Raw genomic sequence first — 21,127 nt, 5'->3', positions numbered from 1 at the left:
AAGGAAGGGATGCGAAAGAAGACCGAAGAGAGGAAAAAGGGGAAGGCACAGCGAGAGCGTAAGTGTGTGGTCAAATTGTTGGCCATTTAAATTTTGACCGATTTTTTTTTCTTGTCATGTGTGCAGCTGGTCAAAAGTCCAATGTTAAAAAAGCTCGCAAACTCTTTCATGCGATGGTGCCGATGTATGAAATTGTAATGAGTGCGAGCCCTCCCAAATATCACCGGAATGCTTGACGGGGGCAGTCCAAGCAGTGTTGTGCCGAGAAAACCTTGACAAAATCCTTCAGCTGTCCAGCGGGCAACGAACGGCACGACGGCCAGAGAGCACCAGCACCACCAGCAACAGAGAAGCTAGGATCAGCAGTTTCGGTGGACGTGATTGTTTACCGTTTTTTTAGCCGTCGTGAACGGGCAGTTCGCTGCAGAGCGCTTTATATGTAAGCGTCTGTGATACGATTCAGAGCAGGGCATTTTCCCAGTGGTCGTCGTCGTGTAGTGCCTCCGCGTTTCCGCAATGGACAAAGAGCACGAAGTTTTGCTCAACGCGTTTGTGATAGCCAAGAAGCGGTATCGTGTGTTCTACAATGCGGGGATTCTGGTGTGGGAAGATGAATCCTCCAAGAAAGGTAATTGTGGTACGGTATCGGTGAACTGTGTCGATTTCGTCGGGGTTTTGCTAGGGTTGTGGAGAGCGTTTTTTTTTTCTTGGAGAGCTAGTGGAGGGGGAGAACAGGTCTATGGCCTTGACCTTAAACCACGCAACACAGCAAATCGGTGTTGAGGTGAAGAAAACATAAAACAAACAACCCCCTTCCAAACCAGGAAGTGCATTGAACGAGCGCTATTTTCGGATATTACGGAAGTGTAAAAAGAACAACAAATTGAATAGAAAAAACAAATTGCATCAAATTAACTTAACAACGTTAACGTTCCATAGGCAGTTCGTAGTACTCTCCCCCCTTGCTTTTAATGCTCTTGTTTTGCTGAGTTGTGTTAGCCTGAATGGTGATTAGAGCTTACGAATATATCTTATCATATCCATCGTAAAAAAATCGATAGCACACAAGTCCCCACCGACTAAATCGATTTCTTCTTGTTGTTCGCCCGCGCAGCTAAAACCACCGTACCGATAACGGATGTGCTGTCGGTGTCGGTCTCGAAACTGCCCCACGCCAACGGCAAACAATGGATGAAACGGAGCAAAGCAGCAGCAGCAGCAGCAGCACCGCCGCCACCACACCCGCCGGCAGCAGCAATCGTGCGAAACGAGGCCCACGGCAGTCTGGACAGCGATCGTATTCCAGTGCTGTCGGGCTCAACCACAACCAACACGCTCGCGACGACCAGCAGCAACATTCCCCACAATCACAGCAACCGAGGTAACGTGCGGCGGCAAAGTGAAGTGGATGCTTTTTTTTTTGCTGTTGCTTGCGAAGGAATCACTGCCAAACACGTTTGCCTCGTTAGAAGTCTCGTTGCATGTATGTACTCCGTCCATTCAGCCGTCCGCCCCGTTTCCATGGCCCCGGTAATTGGTGGCGAGAGCAGCGGATCAAGTCCCAGGGTTACGTCACAACGAGGCAGAATGATTTGCGCAAAGTAGTGAAGTGCTGGCAAAAATTGTGGTTTCAAATTGTATGACCCTTACAGCACGAGCAGTTCTTTTGGGAATTGAGCGAACTGTTTTTATCCCACTTCATCTCGGCTCATTTGCCTGTTCCCATTTAACGGTAAAGGGGTTTTTTTTTCTCTACATTGCAGGCAGTCTAAACGATTTATCCGATGATGATCGTCGAGAAGCCAGCGACTACTTGGATGCGGGCACGATTCAGGCGGCTGATTTTAAATACTTGATCCTTCATTACGCTGCCCTGGTCTGCCAGAAAACGAACCGTTGGCGTGTGCGAGCCGTTGCCCTGCACAACAGCGAGCCCCGTCTCGTGGAGCTCTGGTACAACCGGCTGTCGTCCGACTTAAGAGGTACATTATTTGCCACCCCAAAGCACCCCGCCCTGCTAATCGCTCATTGCGACAATGATGGTGAATAATTCCCTTTCCTATATCTACAGATCAAAATCGGCCCAAACATTTGCTGCTCTTTCTCAACCCGTACGGTGGCAAGAAGAACGCGCTGGCACTGTACGAACGGTACGCCAAGCCACTGTTCCGGTTAGCCGGGGTCGACATTAATCTAATTATAACGCAGCGCGCCCAGCAAATCTATGACATCGTCACCTCCAAGAGCATCCTGCTGGACAATTACGACGGGCTGGTGTGCTGCGGTGGCGACGGCACGTTTGCCGAGCTGTTCAATGGTTTGGTGACGCGCACGATGATGGACTGCGGTAAGCAAGAGATGAATGATGGCGGCGCGGTGTTTCGTGTGAATGGTGCGAATTTTAAGCGTTTGCGCGTTCCACTTTCCAGGAATTGACATTAAGCATCCAGCCTACCTACCGAAACCAAACATTCCGATCGGCGTCATTCCTGCCGGCAGTACCGATACGGTGGCCTGCTGTCTGAACGGTACCACCGACATAAAGACTTGCATTATACACATCATACTGGGACAGCACAGCGGACTGGACATATCGGCCGTGTACAGTGCGGACGCAGCTACCAAGTGCGACGAAGGAGCGTCACCGGCCGGTACGGGCAGGCCGCGACCCCAGCTGCTAAAGCTGTTCGCAAGCGCCCTCTCGTACGGCTACCTGGGCGACATTGCTTACGACAGTGAAAAGTATCGCTGGATGGGACCGAAGCGTTACGATTACTCGGGTAAAATGGGGCCCGTTTTGTGGAGGCAAAATTTGGAGCGTTTTATGTTAATGTTCCCCTTCTTTTTTTGCAGGCTTTAAGAAATTTCTCGCCAATCGAGGTTACAATGCAGAAATTGTAGTGCATCTCGATCGGCGCGGCAAGCAAGACCCAAACGATGGGGTCCGCTGTCTCGACAAGTGTGCCCGCTGCAGGAAGGCCAAGTACGGGCGCGACTGCGGCGGGGAGCGTGCCAGCTACGAGGACGACGACACGGAACCGTTGGTCGTGCGGGGCAAGTTTCTGATGGTGAGCGGTGCCAACATATCCTGCTCGTGCGAGCGCAGTCCGCAGGGCTTTTCGCCCTACTGCCATCTCGGGGATGGTTTGCTGGATTTGGTGCTGGTGCGCCACACGTCCATGTTTAACAACCTACGGCTGCTGCTAACAATGACATCGAAAACGAAGAAACTTGTACGTAGTTTGCTTTTTGTAAAATCCACAAGTAGATTTGCACAAAAAGAAAATGTTTCATTTTCATTAATCAAAGATTTGCACACAAAAAGAAAATGTTCCATTTTCATTAATTTTTTTTTTCATTTTGTCAGAGTGAACTACCATTTGTGGAAATCTATCGTACGAAGGAGTTCCGGTTCACTGCGAATGGGCAGAGCGAAACGAACGGGGGCGAAATTGCACCGGCAATATCGTCCGAAATGATGCGCCGTTCTAAGTGGAATTGTGATGGAGAGGTGCTGCTCGATACGAACATTATCGTTGAGTAAGTTAGGAATCCTCTCTAACAGAGCGTCATCTACACAATGTTAACAAAATGCTTTGTTCCCATTTTAGGTCCAATTGTCAGTTAATACAAGTGTTTAGGAGAGGAATACTACCTGCCGGCACGGCCGGCAATGGTGGAATCGACCAACGGGCAGCAGCTACCAATCCAGCAGACGATAAGGAATCGTGCTGTTTCGGTCTGTGTAACTAGTACTGTTTCCTTCTTGGTGGTGTTGGTCAGTATTTTATCCCCTGTCTTATCAGTTATTTAATACCCCTCCCTATTAGTCTATCGTGGCTGCATTAGGGGGTGTTCGGTTGCCGAACAGGCTATCAAGTCGTTCGTTTACTGGCAAATTTATTCTTACGTATTGCTTCCTTAGTTCCTTTATACTTCTATCGACCTTTATCGTAAACGATAAACTGTGATCATATCTTTATTATTTTGCTAATAATCCTAATACCCACTGCTGGTGCTGCTACAGCATCGTTTACTAACACGGCGATAATGGAGGCGAAAACACTCGCCCCCCTTCAAAAAGGGAAGCCCTTTTTGCTGCTGTTGCGCGACACATTTATACGAACAAAGTATGTTAAGGTAATTGGTCAGGATAGGCGTGCTTTAGGTTTAGCATCATCTAGTTTAGCATTTTGCCGACATTCTTACCTTTTATTTCTTCAACGTGTAAGCAATTTTAGACTATTGTGCAACGGACAATATCATTGTGAAAAAAGTGAAGGTAAAGTAGGGGTTTTTAGCAATGAAGTGAGCTTCAACATCGCACCATGGACTGTACGAATTTGTATTTGCTCAACTCGAACGGAACCCAACCACACGAGATTGTGTGAATATAGTAGTTGAAAGGCGAGAGCTTACGTGAGTACTCAGTTCATTGCTCATTAGGAAAATATTTGACTTCACGGCGAGCTAGCAATGGCCGGTGGGTGATTGTAAAACTCAAATTAATGATTAAATTTACTAACACGTTCGTGATGAAGATGCAAAAATAGGAACACTCACCGCTCAAATGCTCTATTCTGCAATGCATTCGAAGATTAATTTGTATTTGAAGTATTAACTATTGGAAAAAGAGCCCACATTGCTGGGCCATTCTAGCAGACACAACTACCAAGTTCCTTTCGGTAGTTTGATAAGAAACTAGAGATTGTTTAGTATTGTGGATTATTGATCCTATCGTAGCAAGAAAGCAATATAGAGTGCCAGCTCCAGCTCCCACAGTCACCGTTTAATGGCGTAATCAGCAACAAAAAGAAGTGCACTCCTTTTCCGAGTACCATTGATAACAAAGTAATTATTTCAGTTTCTTAGCAAACGGAAGCATTCCAACTATTTTTGGGCGCAACAAGTGTGTATGTGTAAACGATTACTTTCTAATATGTGATCTTTCTTCCTTCCATCCATCACGTGTATCGATCAAACGTGAGACAAGCAATAGACGCAATACCGATATAAGCTGATAAACAACTAATTAGTAATTAGATGCAGGCAGAGAGAGAGGTGCCGGGATGGATTCTTAATACTAGGGGGAAACATAATCTTCAAAGAACAAAAACATGTGATTAATTTGGATTGGGGAGGTTAAAAGTTTCTGAGGAATAGTGCGGACCGCAAGCCCTTATTCCTTACATTTGCTGCAAGTAGGAGCACGTGTAAAGCTGCCTTAGATCGAGCGGGAGAATTGAATTGAACGCGTGTACGTGTAAAAGATTGAAACAGGAACAAAACTGCTCAAGACTAATAAATTCTTTTTTTTCCTACATTCGGCATATACTGTAATGATTCAGGCATACGGGGGACTATGATTAACCCATCCGAAATATCAACAAAGGGGATGATAACCCTTATCTGCGATGTCGCCTCGAAGTTGGCGTATTGGGCAGCGGAGCTTTTTTGGCTGTCTTTTCTACGACGGTGACTATTTGTTAGGAACGTTGCCAGTTGGTCTACGGACGGTTGGTCCGGATAGAAAACACTGAGCTTTTGTGTGTGTGTGTCTATGATTATGTTGTTTACCTCATGTTAATGGTTGGAATTTTCATCCTACTGTTTATTCATATGAAACAATGAAATATTGTATAAGCGGTACGCCAGCGGCGTTCTTACAAAATAAACCTCTCCAAGGGACAGACCAGACCAGATTATCATCACTTTTTGGCTAGCTCGGTCGACAGCCAATCTAATCCTTCGTACAGTCCGTGGCCTTGGGTGGCGCAAGTCGCTTGAATATACCACTGCAATGAAACCGATGCACATTACGGTTGTTAGCAGCTGAAATGCTACGCCTACTGCCGCTACCGTTTACTTACGTGTCTGTTCCGTAGCTGATTGAGGTGCAATTTGTCTGTCAGCTCGGCGGCCGTCATCGCGTTGGGCAGATCCTGCTTGTTGGCGAACACGAGCAACACTGCGTCGCGCAGTTCGTCCTCCTGCAGCATGCTGTGCAGCTCCTTTTCCGCCTCCACGATACGCTCGCGATCGTTCGAGTCGACCACAAAGATGAGCCCCTGCGTGTTTTGGAAATAGTGGCGCCAGAGCGGGCGAATCTTGTCCTGGCCACCGACGTCCCACACGGTGAAGCAGATGTTCTTGTACTCGACCGTCTCAACGTTGAACCCGATCGTCGGAATGGTGGTGACAATTTCGCCCAGCTTCAGCTTGTACAGAATCGTCGTCTTACCGGCAGCATCGAGTCCAACTAATCAAAAACAAACAATGCAATATATTTAATCAGCTGTTGGTGACTGTTTGATTAGCTTCGAGATAAATTCGTTTAGTAAACTGGATAACTAAATCTCATCAAAGTTCTGACTGAATTTAGTTCCTTAACACATTCGTGGTATGAAAATATCATGCATGAAGCTCTGCAATGTTCAATTAACTTACGAACCACTTACCCATGAGAATGCGCATCTGCTTTTTGCCGAATAATCGGGTTAGCACGCTGGAAATTGTCAGGCCCATGGTGCTGAGTTCAGCTGTGTTTGTGTTGCGCTCCGATTCCTTTCGCTGCAGGGCAACTCCTTTCAACACAGTACTGCCACGATTTCAACTCCGTTCTATGGAAACAAAAAAGAAGGCCTTGAATTGACCGTAAATTAACCAAATCTGCGCCGCCAGGCCTGAATCACAATCGCTGCACTTGGAGCAGGGGTAGGCAGAGGAAACGGGCGTTATACCGTACTGGGTCAGCGGTAGAGAAATGCGTCACGAAGAAGGGGAATGACTGCTCGCGACGAAACCTGTCCTCTCACCTTGGCCCTGGGTTACGCCGTGCGGCTTGCGCTTGGGTAGCCGTCGGCTTTTATTCAGCGGAGTTTTGCGCACCACCTGAACTTACCCTGCTGGCGAAGGCTGGCGTAATTTCTGTAATTTCTATTGTTACACGAATCAAAACACAACAATATGCCACGTCAGTGTCGCCAAAGGGAGCCTGTTTTGCTGGAATACAAATTACAATTGGGATTTTAATAAATTCTGACACCAGCGCACCCAAGGTACATTAAAATCAGGTGGTGAAATCTAAAGCATTTTGACAATTCGTCACTTGACGTAAGGTCCCCAGGATTCAAGCTTTGTTTACACTTATTTAATTTGTTCAAATAATTTATCTACCACATTTTTTCGTTTGAATATACTTTTTTAATAAATATTTTGGGCTTTTCGAGTTCTTATTTAACATTAAAACATAGTTTGAGTACACGTATTGTAGTAAACAAGATTAATTCGAGTGCTTTTTCGTGAATATATTGTGTAGTTTGATATATTTCTGGATAAAAACTAAGAAATCTTTTATTTTACATATATTCACATTCATTCCTCAATATCTAAGAGGCCCATGTGCAATTTGAATGAAATTAATACTGTAATTTACTTGATTTTAAACCTCCTGACAAGCAAAAACATTAACTACAATGTTAATTTGACTATTTTTTCGTAAATCATCAAAGCACATACTTAAATGCACTTAATAAGCAAGCAATCTTGTCTATTTGCGATATTTTGTGTGCGGAAACCAGTGGTTAACGGTTCTAAAATAACGTAAGGTCCCTCAACTATAGCGTCCCCCTACAGGCCCTTTTCTACCATCTGATCTTTTTAACCTTCATTTCTATAACCACCTACCCGGGTATGTTTTACTTATTCTTTTTATGATAACTTTTTATAGGATTATCGAATCGATTCAAAAAAATTAGAATGCCTAGAGAAACATGTTTTACAAAAGTGGTAAAAAATTCAGAATTTTTAAATTTTTTGAAATGTGCTTTAAAAAATAAAATCAACTTTTACCCCTTACTTCTATAACCACCTACCCGGGTAGGTAACACATACAATAAAGGATTTTGGTTTCGATTAGTCGCTAACTTTGTAATGATATGTATAGCAATGCATGTAGTTATATTTATAGAATCTATTCCAAAAGTTTTCTAGCTCTTAATATTCTTCTAAAGTCACATAGATTGAAATGATTGCACCGACAGTCGGGAAGAAATGGCGGTGTATTAGTGTCAGTTGAACTAATTGATATGCATTCAATTTATGTAACTAACAGCCATACTTCATAAATTTATAAAATAAAAAGAAATATTGTTATTATAGCTGCATAGAATAAATCGAATAAGACATTTTTTGACCAATAAAAATACAAATTCCCTTATAAAATGTATTACTTACCCGGGTAGGTGGTCATAAAGATGAGGGTGTATTTTTAGTCATAGAAACGAAGGTTAATCCACCTTGGCTGCTTGTCAAATCGATCTTACTAGTGATGGGTAGAGTTGGCATAAATTCGGACTCCGATCCGACTCCGATAAATTCGGAATCGACTCCGGAAGGTAGGTCCGCCCTGCATCATCCGGACGACTGCGGACGTCTCCAGACGGCTCCGAATGACTCCGGAAGGCTCCGGACGGCTCCGGGCGGAATTTGTGGTTCCAATTTGCCGGAGTCGGAATCGAACTAACAATAGTTGGAGTCGGATCGGAGTCGTGGGTGCGATCCAGAGAGCACATCACTAGTTCCTACACTGGCGCCCAAGGTGAAATATATAGGAGATGTCTTCGTAGCGTTTAGGATGTGGCCATTTTGAGATTCAGATTGACAAAGCCGTCGATCTTTGTTTACAGACAACAAACGCAATATTACGAAGAAAATGCCGATTTATGAAGTGTGGTTGCAAAATACAAGTATTTAGTGTTAAATTATTTTTATCAACTGTAAACAATTCGTTTATCAAACCCATATAGCAGCAACAATCGTCGTACTTGACAACTGCCGTCAATACTGGTTTTGTACTTTTTTCTAAAGCCTTGAAGGCCAAATGCTAAACATGACAACACCTCCTTTCTATCCACTTTGGCGCCATCCCGGGTTCGCATAAGCTTGGTTGGTGAGAAGAGCGAAGATTTTACAGCTAGGCTGCGCCGCCGCTGACTGCGGAAACGGACAGAAAAAAGTGGAAACGTCGCTCCGCGATGAATCTCAGCAAACTGGGGTGAGAGGGAACGTTTACCTTGACTGTGAAAATCAATTACTTTTCACCGATTGCCGTGCTGTGGCGTAGAATGCTCTGGTAAGTGCAGGGCAGGATGGCGAAGGTTTGTTTTCTGTGCAAAAGCAGCGAGGACGATGAGCTGCTGTTCGGCAAGTTCTACACCAAATGGAGACTGTCCGTGCATTATTATTGCTTGGTGAGTGAACAGCGACGAAGAGTTTGTGCAGGTGGATAATTGCATGTTTGTTTGTGTTTTCTTCGTTGCACGCGTTGTACAACGCTACAGCTGCTGTCGTCTAATCTGGTGCAGAACGGTGTGAACGATACGGTCGGCATCTTTGGCTTTCTCGAGCAGGACATCCGGAAGGAGAACGAACGGACGAAGAAATGCCGCTGCTACATCTGCAAGGAGATGCACGCGAATGTGTCCTGCTGCTCGAAGAAATGCTTGCGCACGTTTCACACGGTCTGCGGCATCAAGAACCGCTGTCTGTCCCACTACACGGACACGTTCCAGTCGTGGTGCGCCTCCCATATACCGGTCGAGCGCGACGCCCATCCGCACACGGCCGAGGAACCGTGCTCGATATGCTACGACGAGATGGGGCAGTACGATCGTATCACCTCCATCCGGGCGCCGTGCTGCCGGAACGGGTGGTTCCACCAGCGCTGCGTCGCACAGTACGCCCAATCGGCCGGGTACTTCTTCAAGTGTCCGCTGTGCAACAACGAGGACACATTCTTGCCCGAGATTCCACGGCGCGGTGTGTTTGTACCTGAGCGCGATGCGGCCTGGGAGCTGGAACCGAACGCGTTCCAGGAGCAGCTGGTGCGGCCGACAGCATGCGACGCGGAAGATTGTAAATGCGAGCAAGGGCGCAGCGTGGACAGCCACGAGTGGCGGCTGGTGATATGTGGGTCGTGCGGCTCCACCTGCCGCCACCGGCAGTGCATGGAGGCGACGCCCGAGCTGACGCGTGCCTACGTGTGCCAGCTGTGTCGGCCGATTCTTGGCGAGCGAGTATCGCTGGTCGAGGATAGCGACGACGATAGTAGCGAGGATGAGACGGTAGCGTCTGGTTCGTCCAGTTCCGCGTCCCAGTTCGACAAAGTGCGCCCGGCTAAAGAGCTGTCGAGGCCGGGTTCGGGCGAGTCGGGCGTACACTGCTCAAGCTCGAGCGACGAAGCGCTGGTCGCCGTCTGCCGGCGAGCTCGCCGAAATGTGGCTACCATTGCGTCGGACGGCTCGGACAGTGAGCATTCCGATGCTAGCTCCGTGCAGTTAAGACGCTTCGTGCAGCAGAACACGGGAAAGCGTGTGCGGCGACTGCTGTCCGATGAATCGGACGAGGGAACTAGCAATCCCATGGGCGTGGAGGAGGATGGAAAGGATCCGTCGGAAGCCGGTCAACTATCAAAGTCTGGTACCAGCAAGCATTTAAAGACAGACACCAAACCGACCACTGCGCTTGCGTTGAGCGTTGATCGTTCACCGGCTGGGCGGGTGGATGAAACGTCCCGCGTGTCCGCAGCTCCTCATCCTGACGTAGTTTCTATTGACTCGACAAGTGAAAGCAGCATAGGCATTAGAAAACCGAAACGAGCAAATGGCCGGCGGCGCAGTCTATCCACCTCCTCCGATGATACCCACGATACGCGTTCGGAAGATGGAAGTCATGTTTCGGAAGACCTTGATGATTTGCCTCTGAGCATTTTCCGGCAGAAAATGCGTGGCAACAAAACGAAACCATTGCAAAAACTGTATAAGCCATCACGCAGGCGATCATCACTAGGACCGGAGCGCACCACAAAGCTATCGGTCGATACAGGCTGCAACAAACCGGAAGACGCTAAACACACCAACCACTCAAATGCATCATCCAATAACGATGATGATGGCAGGAGAACGAGACAGCTGTCCAGAAGACTGTCGTTGAACGATGCCGGCAAGCAGCGATCGACCAGCGAAAGCAGCAGTGAAATACTACCACGGAAACGGGCGATCGCGCGCCGACCGAGACTTGACTCTTCCTCCGAACAGTCGGAAAAGCAAGCAGCCGTCCCAGACGAAACCACCAGCAGCAAGGCACCGCGTAGCAAACGGCGCCGCCTTTCTCGCGAGCAGCAGCGGCACAGGCCGCGTATCATCAGCCCTCCAAGTACGCCACCGTCGCTTGCCTCGGAAACGATGTCGCAACAATCGGACGCCGGCAGTACCACCGGTGGCGCCGACGCCAGCGAAGATCTGAAACACACCACCACCCCCACCTCGTCCTCCTCCCACCCCACTCCCGCTTCGGTCGGGAGTACACCGAACCGGCAGCAGCACCAGCAGTCGATCCTAAAGTTTGTCAGCTGTTCGGCGCGCAAAACAACCCCGGCGAGCAGGAGCGATGGGTCGATGGAGGAGACAATTTCACCGCCCCGAATGAAGCAGACCGGGGGAAGTGGGAGCAGTGACCCTGGCAAGGCGGAAAGCGGCACCAAAAAACAGGGTAGCCCAGCAGATGGCGGTAAACGTGCAATAGCGGTCAAACGAACACGTAGCGCGACGGATCCACCAAAGCGAAGCAGAACGACCACGGAGGACACCGATGGCAAACAGCTGAACGACAGCAACGGCACACTGCAGGGGCCAACAACGAGTAAAGCGACCGCCGCAAACAAAGCAAAGAAGGTAAGGGTGTGTGCGTGTTGGCTGTTGACGGTTAGTTCGTTAGTTAGCGTATTTCTTCTCTCGTTTTTAGGACAAGGCACAGAACAATATACTGAACTATTTTAATCGCTGCTGAGTTGAATCTGTGGATGCTCAGCAGGACAACCGATGCTGGCGTGCTGCTACTGTTGGTTCGTCCGGCATTTAGGTGACTTTTGAACAGTTTTATCTTAGCTAATGAACGATATTGATTCCGGAGGGAGAGCGGTGTGTAGCAAGAAATGTTGGTCGCAACAGATTGCCAGCAGCTATGACATGGGTGCCATCGTTGCCCCCATTGCATTTCTTTTTTTTATTTTCCTGCTTTTCGGATCGTCCTGGCATTTACGAACATTTACCTACTGTATAACCTTGTGTACTGGATGGTGAATAATGTTATTGTTCTAGCTTATCTATTCTAGTATTAGTTTTTTTTTCTCTGTACAACCGAAACATGTTTTGATGCGATTTCGTTTTTAATTGACCCTCTTTTCTGCATTAATTGCACATTGTACATTTTAACAAAAGCCCCATCGCTCTAATGACTTCAGCGTGTCTAGACTGACTGGCTTTAGCGTGTTACAAGTGAAATAAAACTATTTTGAAAATATGCCGCGCGCGCCTCCCCGTAAACGTTGTGTGTATGTGTTTCTCTTTCGCTCTAATTTGATCAACATTCGAAAACATAGTCAAATCGTTTTAAGGTGCCTGACATACCAATAATATTCTTTTTGTTTTTGTTTGGAAGCCGTTACAGCGGTTGTTGTAAATTAATAAGTGTAATTACAGGCGGTCCCCGAGATACACGGTACCTCTTATACGCGGTTTTCTAAATTTGACAGTTCTTTGAGCAAATTGTACTGATTTGACACATACTTACGCGGAAATTCGAGATAAGCGGTATTTTGCGGCCGTTTTCGGTCCCCATTAACCGTGTAGCTTGGGGACCGCCTGCATTTTGAATAAGAAAAAAAGACATATTGCATACTTTCAGGCGCTTAACAAGGTCGTGTAAGTGAGGGCTTTTTTGTCGGTATGGCGAACCATCGATATTTTTGTGTTTTTTTTTTTGTTTCGTTCCTACACACAAGTGTAGGAAAAGCTTCCATCCCGATCGATTTTACCGATCGATCGTGCATTGCGTGTAGATCACGGAAAGCTGGTTTACTGCCGAAAGTAGGCGCTGGGGTTGTTTTGTGCGAGTGAGAGCGCATGCATTCACATGCTTACTCGTTGCTGCAGTGCTGCCTCCTCTCGCTCTTTCTCTCTCTCTCTCTGTTCCTCTCTGTCTCGCTCTCTTTTTCGCTCTATCGCCGACAGCGTGGAGAGCGCGACGAGCAGAAAATCATTGATCAGTATGTTTTTTATCATCACCGCTGACGGACGACACAGGACGCTGCCGCCGCCACCACCGACGTCGTCGTACTGCTTTGAGGTGCGTTGTTGGTGTTGGTCGTGGTTAACCCCGGGCTGGGGGGTGGGGTATCGCGTACAGTATCGTTACGGATGTAATCGAGCTTGATAAGGGCAGGTGATATCGGTGCGATCAGTGCGATAAGCCGACGGCAAAGACCCGTCCTCCTGTTTTATCAACTTCCGGACCATCTGTGGCGTGCGAAAGAACGGAAGAAGGGCGATTGGGAGAGCGATTGGGAGACGAAGGGGCCGGTCGGTGGAAAAGCACCGGAGTGTGTGCGCTAAGGAGGACAAAGTGCTTTCGATCTTCGCGGTGTCAACGTGCGTGAATCAAAGTCGGTCGGTTTTGTTATCTGCATCTTTTTTTTTTGCACCACCCAAGTGTGTGTGAGAGAGAGAGAGAGCGTGCCCGAACGAGAGTAAGTGAGTGAGTGAGCGAGAGCGAGGGTGTTGCAGGGTTGAAGAAAGCAGGCGACTGGTAATTTCTCAGTACCGTCACTAAAATTGGTCGTGCGCCCACCGCTCCCGTACCTTCGCTTGTTTGTGGTTGTGTGTGTGTGTGTGTGTGTGTGTGTGTGTGTGTGTGTGTGTGTGTGTGTTTGTGTGTGTGCGCTTATGTGGGAGAGAACGACCGTGCGTGCGTGCGTGTAGGGTGTAGTGTAAGTGGGTGAGTTTGGCGCTCATGCAAAGTTGTACGCTAGAGTGGTGTGCGCCACTACGATCCGCTCGTGACAGCTGACAGATGAGCCCTGGGGGGAGGCGGGTGTGGCAAGCGAGAATGCAAGCAGGGTGCGCTGCCGATCAAGATTGTTCTTGATCTACCGAGGGGCGGCAATCTCACACGGGGATGCTGCCGTGGTGCATGCGAGATCGTGCGGGCGCGTTTGTGTGTGTTAGTTGCGGGGGGGTGGGGATCTCCAGAATTGGAAGAATCGTATCACGGACAGTGGCGACTGCCCCGGGCCCAACCATCAACAACGAAAATAAAAAAAAAAACAAAAACCAAGTGTGCGTTCAAGATTATCTGTAACCGCGTGCGTGCATGTGTGTGTTGGTTTGGTGAGATTTCTCGACATTGCCTCACTCTTTTACTCGCTCTCTCTCTCTCTCTCTCTCTCTTTCTTCTCTCGTTCTTACCCGCTTGCTAGGAGTGCTGGGGCAGAGTTCTTCCAGCGGGGTCAGAACTTGAACCGCGCGAGATACCCCGCGCCACAGTGTCAAATACAAGGTGCTGGTGCGGGCACCGCCGCCCTGCGATCCGCTTCTCTCCTATTTGTATTCAGTTGTCGTTTATTGTATCATCTTCCTAACATCCTCTCGCTTCACAGTGTGCGTGTGTACCGTATGTGTGTGTGTCTGTTTATTTTGTTGATGTTTGGCCATCTCCCCCAGTGGGGAGAGCACATTGATAACCGCTAGAAGGAGAGGTTCGGGAACGTGTGTATGTGTGTGTGTGTATTTCTGTGTCGCTGGTGTTTTTTTTACGTCGATGCAGTTTGGTTAGGTGTTGGCCCTGTTAACCGGCCACACTGTCGTGACGACCGTGATCTTCATTTGCTCTCTACTGGTGTGCGTTTGTGTGGTCGATCGTGTGCGTGTGTAGATGCCGGATAAGCGCGCACGGATAAGCAGCACCGGGGCTGATTAGAAGCAACGCGCGTCCGTCCGCCCGCGAGAACGGATCTAGACGGCTGTGCGAACGGAAAGAGACGGTGGAGGCGCAGTGCTCGCGCTCTCACTCGTACCACAGTAGGCCAGCAAGCGTGCGCGCGCGCAAACTCAGCTGTCGTCCGCCGTAGCAGCAGCCTCCACACCACCATCAAGACACAAAACAAGAAGCTTATCAGCAAACACTTATCGATCGTGCGGCTGTATATGTTTGTGTATGTGCGGTCATTCTTTCTCTCACTCCCTCGCTCTCTCTCTCATGAAAGCGTGACAGTGTTTTTTTCTAATAGTAGTGAAAAGCGAGAAACAGCAGCTGTCGTCTGTCTAACGCTGTCCCGCTCGCGCTCTGTTTTCATGCTTTGGAGCCATCGAAACACATACACACAGTGACCGCATCTCCGCCGAGTTACGATCAACCGAACGGAACCGGATCCGAGAGCGTACGGGTTTGAACAAAAAAAAAAAAAAACACCAGGGAAAGAGAAGAAGAATCACAAGCGCAAAGAGGAGGTAGGTACCAAAGTGCGTGCAAACTGTGTGTGTGTGTGTGTATGAACGGGTGAGGCTGTAATACGATCCATTGCGAAGGCACTGATTGCGAATGGAGCGAATGGAGAGTAGTCTCCCCTCGCTACGCGCACCTCGCCTCCGTTGGCAGTTCAATCGGACAACTACTACCGCTTTCCGGTCCCTTCGGTCCGGTCCCTGCTTGATGATGTTGGGGGAGGGCGCAGGATGCACAGCAGCAGGGAGTAATCTCGTACAGGCACAAGGGGGGACGCGGTTAGAATGCGAGAACCAACAACAGTCGGCAAGGTCGTCGTCGTCGCCGTCGTTCGAGACGCATTTTGAGATTGATCGAATGTGACCGAATGTGCAACTACATCACATACAGACTCTGGGCCAGCATTACAAACGGCGGATGGCGCCTACTGCGTCCGATGATGGTGGTGGTGGTAGTGTTGTGTTTATTGAATGCAGCCCCCAGCACTGTCAGAGCACTGCCGTTGCCCCCGTTACCGATGCAATCCGTTGCAATCCCCCCCCGGTGGTGAACCGGTTTGTTCTTACCATCCGGCAACTTTCTCGCCACCCTGCTGCAGCTGCTTTGCGTTGTTGCATGGTTTTTTTTCTCCTTTTAGGCATCTTCACACCGGCACCGACACGAATGTATCGATCTTCTGTGGCATTCTAACGTCCGAGTGAGCTGCTGCTTTAGAGCGGGGAAGCGATTTCGATATTGGATCGGTATCGACGTTGAGACGCTGTTTTACTGTTGTGTCGTTGTATGTTTTTGATTGGTTGGTAGTTTGACGATACCAAGCGGTTAGGCGTCGGTCGCGGTAGCGGTCTGTTCTGGATCATAGAGTTATGAGTGAAAGAGATCTGACGACGACCATTGAGTAGAGAGGCTGTGTTCTGTAGTATGTTTATCAGTTATTTACTTTCAAATCTTCATTCAGATCTTACTTATATAAGCCAAAGAGTGACGTATAAAACCATGATTTTCATTGATAATTAGATAAAAGGGCATTTGCTTGCCTATCTTTCACCAATGGGTCGTGAACAGATCTGATATCCATCACCCAACAAGGAGAGCTAACGCGCTAACCCAACAAGGAGAGCTAAGCTAACCTCGGAACTAAGTCAGGACACTTGTTGTTTCATAAAGGAATGCAGTTTTACAACAGAATGTCTAAAGAGGTAGTGGTTCATCATCTGAGTTTCGACAGAGTGTGCTGGTTAGAAGTAGAGTTACCTAAATTGGTTGTGATCTGTCAACTACGATGATGATGATTCATCACTAACGCGAAATGTAGATTTTGGAAATCAGGATTGGGCGTCAACAGGCGAGCAACCCTATGCACGTGTTTGTGATTGATTTCTCAAACATCTACTCGATAGCAAATTGCAGCAAGATATGATTAAATTACCCCAAGATACATCGAACCTCTCAATCTTATCCAAGGGTCAAAGGTGGGTCATCGTAATCAGCATCATCATTGTTCTACAGCCATACTTATTCGGCTCAACTCGATCGTCTTGAACCTTGTCATACCAGTTAGGAGCTCTCCGTTCGATAAGACACCGCTATCACCTGTGCATGCTTTTTGTGCTGCATCATCGCAGTGAAGGAAATGCGATGATCTCGTGATCAGTCAGCATTTCCTTCGTAGCAGATGGGGGTAGGCAAATGCTAAACGATGCTTTGATAAGAGCAACTGTTCCATCTCGTTTACTCCTACTTTACTTTGCTGCATCGTGTCGTTTCGTGCTAAAGAGAACCGTCCACGTCTCTCAGGTCGTCAGGAGCTCCAATCCCGTTACCGTTCGATCTTCAGGATTGGGGCGGCGGGATACGGAGAAGCTATTCCCTGTTCGCTCGCAGTACAATCGCGCCAAGGTCATTAAATTTGACATTAACCTCTTGCTGCTGCTGATAATCGAAACTTGGGGACGCCTTGGGAGGAGGAGCAAGTATTGGAAGTAATTTACTCTTCGAGGTCTATTACCGCGGCATCATCTCGATCGTTGATAAACATTACGCCAAATAATCAGCAAAAATGAGTAAACCATTTGCCTTTCGCAGATTTTGCACAACTATGTGTGGTAAAGGTTTTGCAATTTGTTTTTTTTGTGATCTTTAATATATTGTCTGAAAGAAGGGGGCACATGAACGGGTCGAAGGTTACATGGCAAAGCATCCGCTTATTAAATGCACCATCTTTATCACGGCCCCATAGTAAAGTTTGGTCCACATGGAGTTTAGAGGCTGGCGATAGAAGTGTGGAAGCCGTTGAATTGAAATAATGGCCAAAAAGACCGAACCTACTCGGGGGTCGGGGGGAGTGAGAGGATGTGTTTCTCATGCTTTGTGAGCTGCACCGGAAGTGGTTAGTTAGATGTTAGGTCGGCGATAATAATCGGGATGGTAGTGGTGCCTTTCGAAGTCATGTTTCATGGGTTCCCCGGTGGAAGTGAAGCGCTTTGTGTCACTGCTTCGCACAAAATACGCTTAAACTGTGCCCTGCATGTATGTGTAAGTCATTGTAGAAAGCCCTTACTAGAAAGGGGTTAGTGTTTGGCGATAAAGCCAAAATCATCAAAACGATTGTGTACTACAAGTAGGAGACACAGCAGAAAACCGAATCTGACAGTCGTGTAGGAGGGAAATGTTGAATCAGAAATTGTTCACACCTTTTTGCTGTTGTTGTGCAAATTGTGGGGGGGGGGGGGGGGGCTGGGAGGGTTATCTTACTGACTCTGAAAACGACACTGGCGATGGTTTGTGCATTTCATTAGCGAAGGCGTATTTTTGGACGGCGTGTGTTGAGTGTTGTTGGGGGGAATGCTTGGTGTTGGTACGCACGACTGGCATTGTATTAAAATAGCTCTGTGAGGTTTAAATTGAGATGACAAAAAAAAAAAAAGAGTCAAAATTTTGGACTCAATTTTCTCGTCACCCGTTTCCGAAGCTCCGATCACACAGCACTGTGCGAAACACTGCCTGCGCAGCACCCTCCGATATTTATTGCACCTGCGTGAAAGGGATAAATCCAAACGAAGAAAGCGAATGCGAACGATCGTAACGAGCAGCTCATTTCTTACCCCTCCTAGCCGGTGTCGGCTCCCCCCACGAAGCCATGTGCTAATGAATTTAAATAAACGGTCCTCCCCCCCGGACCACCACCACCACCACCACCACCACCACCTCCCGGGGTCCTACTTGCGCGAGACACAATTTGTTGTTGTTTGCGGCTGTGACAAGATTTGTTCGTCAGCGTCTTGGCGGCCCAGTTTCGGTTTTATGGTTTCAGTTACACACCGTGCCTCAGCCTACCGTTGCTACTCGTTTAATGATGTATGCAGGCAAAGGATTGAAAACAATTGTATGCATATGTATGTATATCCGCGCACAACTCACGCTGCGAACCTTGGCGTTCGTTGTGCATTTCTGCACCGCGACGGCCTTTTTGGTGATGTGTGGGGTGGCTGTACCTTCGAATTTGGAGCTGCAACCAGTGATGCTATTAGTGCGTAATGTGTTTTTTTTTAAATTTAGCAAATTGGAAACCATGCTACCCCTTTTTACTCTCCCTTTTACCGGGTTAATGTGTTTTATATATTTTTGCTTTTTAATTTAACCTGTTCAAAATCGCACCTCACGCAGAAAGTAGTATCCCATTCTGCAAACACTTAGTGTGCCCCGGATGCAGTGAGCTGAAATTTCCAAACATTTCATCATTTACTCACTCGCGCTCACCACCACCCCCCTCGATCGCTTTTCTGCCCTCGATCGCGGTTTCGTCGCGGAATAAACCGAAACGCGTGCACATAAATCAGTCAATTGTGAGTAAATAAATAAATAATTCGTCTAGCTGCGGTGGTGGTGCACCAGAGAGCGCACCCGCGCGTGTGTCTATGCGCACTACCTACCCCCGTACGCCTACGAAAAACGTCACGATTTACGCAAACGCAATTAAAACGTAAAGTTACTGAGAAAAGAAAAGAAGAGAACATAAAAAAACAACACAAGTTCGTAAAGGGTTTTTTTTTGGGTGTTTCTGAGATACTACTGTTGCGCTTGGGTGTGGTGTTTTGAGTGTCTAACAGAGAGCTGGGTGGGCTTTTTGCATTGGAGGTGTAAGATTGGTATTCACTTCCTGCTTAAGAATGTCACAAATACAGAGCATCTTATCCTTAGAGGTGAATATGGGTATTTTTTTGGGGCAAAAAGCAAATACACAAACACAACGCATGTCGGTTATTGGCTTATCATCTTCTTGACGGCAATAGCTCATACTCTCCAGAAGACCGCCTTTTCTTAGCATAGCAGCAGCAGTGTGTGGTGGAAGTACGGCAACTAGAATCGCACCACCGATAAGCGCGTGTTAGAAAATGAAACCAAAAACACATGCATGTGCGTATATATCATAAAAATAGCATATCTTTTACAGCTCAAGCACAGCTGCTCGGACCTCCTTTCGTACCCTTCTTCTTTTGCTCGTGATAATGGAGAGGCATGCATAGTTCTCATCGCATCAAGCAGCGGTCATTCATTCAGCTTCTGATGTGTGGTGCTTCACAACATGAACCGTTCAGAACTTGATGTTCCGTTTGTTGTCGCCATTGCGTTATGGTGTATTTGTCCAACATCGAATGTTTGCTATTCCGGTTAGCACCGAGAGTATAGTCACGCACATTGTACGACGCTCTTGGGTCCGATTTCATAAAGATGTTGCAAAACGTCGTGTATCGCGGAGTTGCTTTTCAGTTTCACACTGTTGGTGAAACATATGAAGTAATGTATTTAGTACGGTAAGCCGACTTAACTTTTACTTAAAACATGAATGAGTTTTCGGCTGACTGATAATTTCTTGCCAAGTGATATCCTTTATAATGTAATTATTGAAGCACAATTGCGATAATAAATCCATGCGAGCTGCCTTTCGTCATTTTTCCGTCATTTATCATGTGTAGGCATGTTTTCAAGACAAAATTGTTGGAGTAGAGCTTTTGCATCATGCTGATCAAAACATTTTCGATGGGACGCAGCTGGAGGATGTTGGACTGGTTCGCGTTCTAAGGTGTCATATCGAAATTGAGGCGAAATTCGCTTGAAATAGTCGCATTGAGTTTTGGGGTCATTGCTTGCCGCTGCGAAGCCGGTGAACGCGATTTCTGCTTCCTGATATGGTTGTTTATGTTTCCCAGGTACTATTTCACTGTTTGGCCGGTTGCATCGATCTCTTAACTTACAGCTGCTTCAGGAACCTCAAGTTGCTGAGGGTCGTCGGCGATTCGTCACCGGGCTTTCTTTCGATTAGTGATGTGTTCTGTGGAGCGTACCCACGGCTCCGATCTGACTCCGACTATTGTTCGTCCGATTCCGACTCCGGCAGTATGGTAACCACTAGTTCCGTCCGGAGTCGGATATACAGTCCATTGTTTCGAAGGTTGCCACCGGGCGATTTTAACTCAAGACGACTGTGGACGACGCCGGGCGATTCTGGACGGCTCCAAACGATTCCGAACGACTCCGGATTATGCTGGGCGGACCTACCTTCCGGATTCGGTTCCGAAATTATCGGAGTTAGATCGAAGTTGACTCCGGATTTTTGCCAGCTTTTGCCCATCAATACTTTCGATGCCGTTCTTTGATCGCGCACGCCCCTGAACGAAGTTGCTATTATTGAAAGTGCAATTAACGTTTCGTTATTGCGGGTTAAGATGAACCCATCAACCATCGTCAATTTTTGTTCTTTGGAGTGTTTTAAGTTGATGATATTTTG

The 21,127-nt window shown here is 47.5% G+C and overlaps 4 protein-coding genes across 13 annotated transcripts in view; 3 read left to right on the top strand and 1 right to left on the bottom strand.

Moving 5' to 3' along the window:
* The first annotated feature begins 219 nt into the window (after positions 1-219).
* Positions 220-5,323, top strand: LOC120949238 (ceramide kinase). Its single transcript, XM_040366414.2, has 8 exons — positions 220-628; positions 1,115-1,381; positions 1,764-1,982; positions 2,072-2,347; positions 2,430-2,780; positions 2,854-3,233; positions 3,368-3,540; positions 3,612-5,323. The coding sequence occupies exons 1-8, from the start codon at positions 517-519 to the stop codon at positions 3,751-3,753; spliced, it is 1,920 nt and encodes a 639-aa protein (XP_040222348.2). The 5' UTR covers positions 220-516; the 3' UTR covers positions 3,754-5,323.
* A 260-nt stretch (positions 5,324-5,583) lies between these two features.
* Positions 5,584-7,044, bottom strand: LOC120949239 (ADP-ribosylation factor 2). 3 transcript variants are annotated; one of them, XM_040366417.2, is made up of 4 exons: positions 6,816-7,044; positions 6,459-6,620; positions 5,871-6,259; positions 5,584-5,795 (listed from the first exon to the last, which is right to left on the bottom strand). In XM_040366417.2, exons 2-4 carry the CDS (start codon positions 6,523-6,525, stop codon positions 5,709-5,711), a joined length of 543 nt encoding a protein of 180 aa, XP_040222351.1. In that variant the 5' UTR covers positions 6,526-6,620; positions 6,816-7,044; the 3' UTR covers positions 5,584-5,708. The 3 variants fall into 3 exon arrangements, with proteins under 3 accessions (XP_040222351.1, XP_040222349.1, XP_049462299.1); XM_040366415.2 differs by having other exon boundaries at positions 6,902-7,044; XM_049606342.1 differs by having other exon boundaries at positions 6,741-6,826.
* Positions 7,045-8,908: 1,864 nt separating this feature from the next.
* On the top strand, positions 8,909-12,162 carry LOC120950648 (uncharacterized). The gene is made up of 3 exons (XM_040368865.2): positions 8,909-9,251; positions 9,342-11,732; positions 11,803-12,162. The coding sequence occupies exons 1-3, from the start codon at positions 9,150-9,152 to the stop codon at positions 11,845-11,847; spliced, it is 2,538 nt and encodes an 845-aa protein (XP_040224799.2). The 5' UTR covers positions 8,909-9,149; the 3' UTR covers positions 11,848-12,162.
* Positions 12,163-13,087: 925 nt separating this feature from the next.
* LOC120950959 (high affinity cGMP-specific 3',5'-cyclic phosphodiesterase 9A) overlaps positions 13,088-21,127 on the top strand; it is a 119,182-nt gene continuing 111,142 nt past the window's right edge. For 5 of the 8 annotated variants that reach the window (XM_040369405.2, XM_040369403.2, XM_049606337.1 and 2 more), the window contains exons 1-2: positions 13,088-13,185; positions 14,495-15,344. The gene's annotated coding sequence lies outside the window, so the exon portion shown is untranslated. Of the gene's footprint in view, positions 13,186-14,314; positions 15,345-21,127 lie in introns of all 8 variants that reach the window. The other 3 variants (XM_049606333.1, XM_040369399.2, XM_049606332.1) reach the window with 3 other exon arrangements.

Source organism: Anopheles coluzzii, chromosome 2 (genome assembly GCF_943734685.1).
Source record: "Anopheles coluzzii chromosome 2, AcolN3, whole genome shotgun sequence".
Classification (NCBI taxonomy): Eukaryota; Metazoa; Arthropoda; class Insecta; order Diptera; family Culicidae; genus Anopheles; species Anopheles coluzzii.
The sequence above is the reverse complement of the archived record's forward strand: the minus strand, read 5'-3'. Positions and strand labels throughout refer to the sequence as shown.

Bases quoted from the DNA above. Each gene is read 5' to 3' on its own strand.
- LOC120949238 (XM_040366414.2), top strand. From the start codon at position 517: ATGGACAAAGAGCACGAAGTTTTGCTCAACGCGTTTGTGATAGCCAAG. The intron at 1,382-1,763 runs GTAACGTGCGGC...TCTACATTGCAG, and splicing joins CCACAATCACAGCAACCGAG to GCAGTCTAAACGATTTATCC. The intron at 3,541-3,611 runs GTAAGTTAGGAA...TTCCCATTTTAG, and splicing joins GATACGAACATTATCGTTGA to GTCCAATTGTCAGTTAATAC.
- LOC120950648 (XM_040368865.2), top strand. From the start codon at position 9,150: ATGGCGAAGGTTTGTTTTCTGTGCAAAAGCAGCGAGGACGATGAGCTG. The intron at 9,252-9,341 runs GTGAGTGAACAG...ACAACGCTACAG, and splicing joins CCGTGCATTATTATTGCTTG to CTGCTGTCGTCTAATCTGGT. The intron at 11,733-11,802 runs GTAAGGGTGTGT...TCTCGTTTTTAG, and splicing joins CCGCAAACAAAGCAAAGAAG to GACAAGGCACAGAACAATAT.
- LOC120949239 (XM_040366417.2), bottom strand. From the start codon at position 6,525: ATGGGCCTGACAATTTCCAGCGTGCTAACCCGATTATTCGGCAAAAAG. The intron at 6,260-6,458 runs GTAAGTGGTTCG...GTTTTTGATTAG, and splicing joins GCAGATGCGCATTCTCATGG to TTGGACTCGATGCTGCCGGT. The intron at 5,796-5,870 runs GTAAGTAAACGG...GTTTCATTGCAG, and splicing joins ATCAGCTACGGAACAGACAC to TGGTATATTCAAGCGACTTG.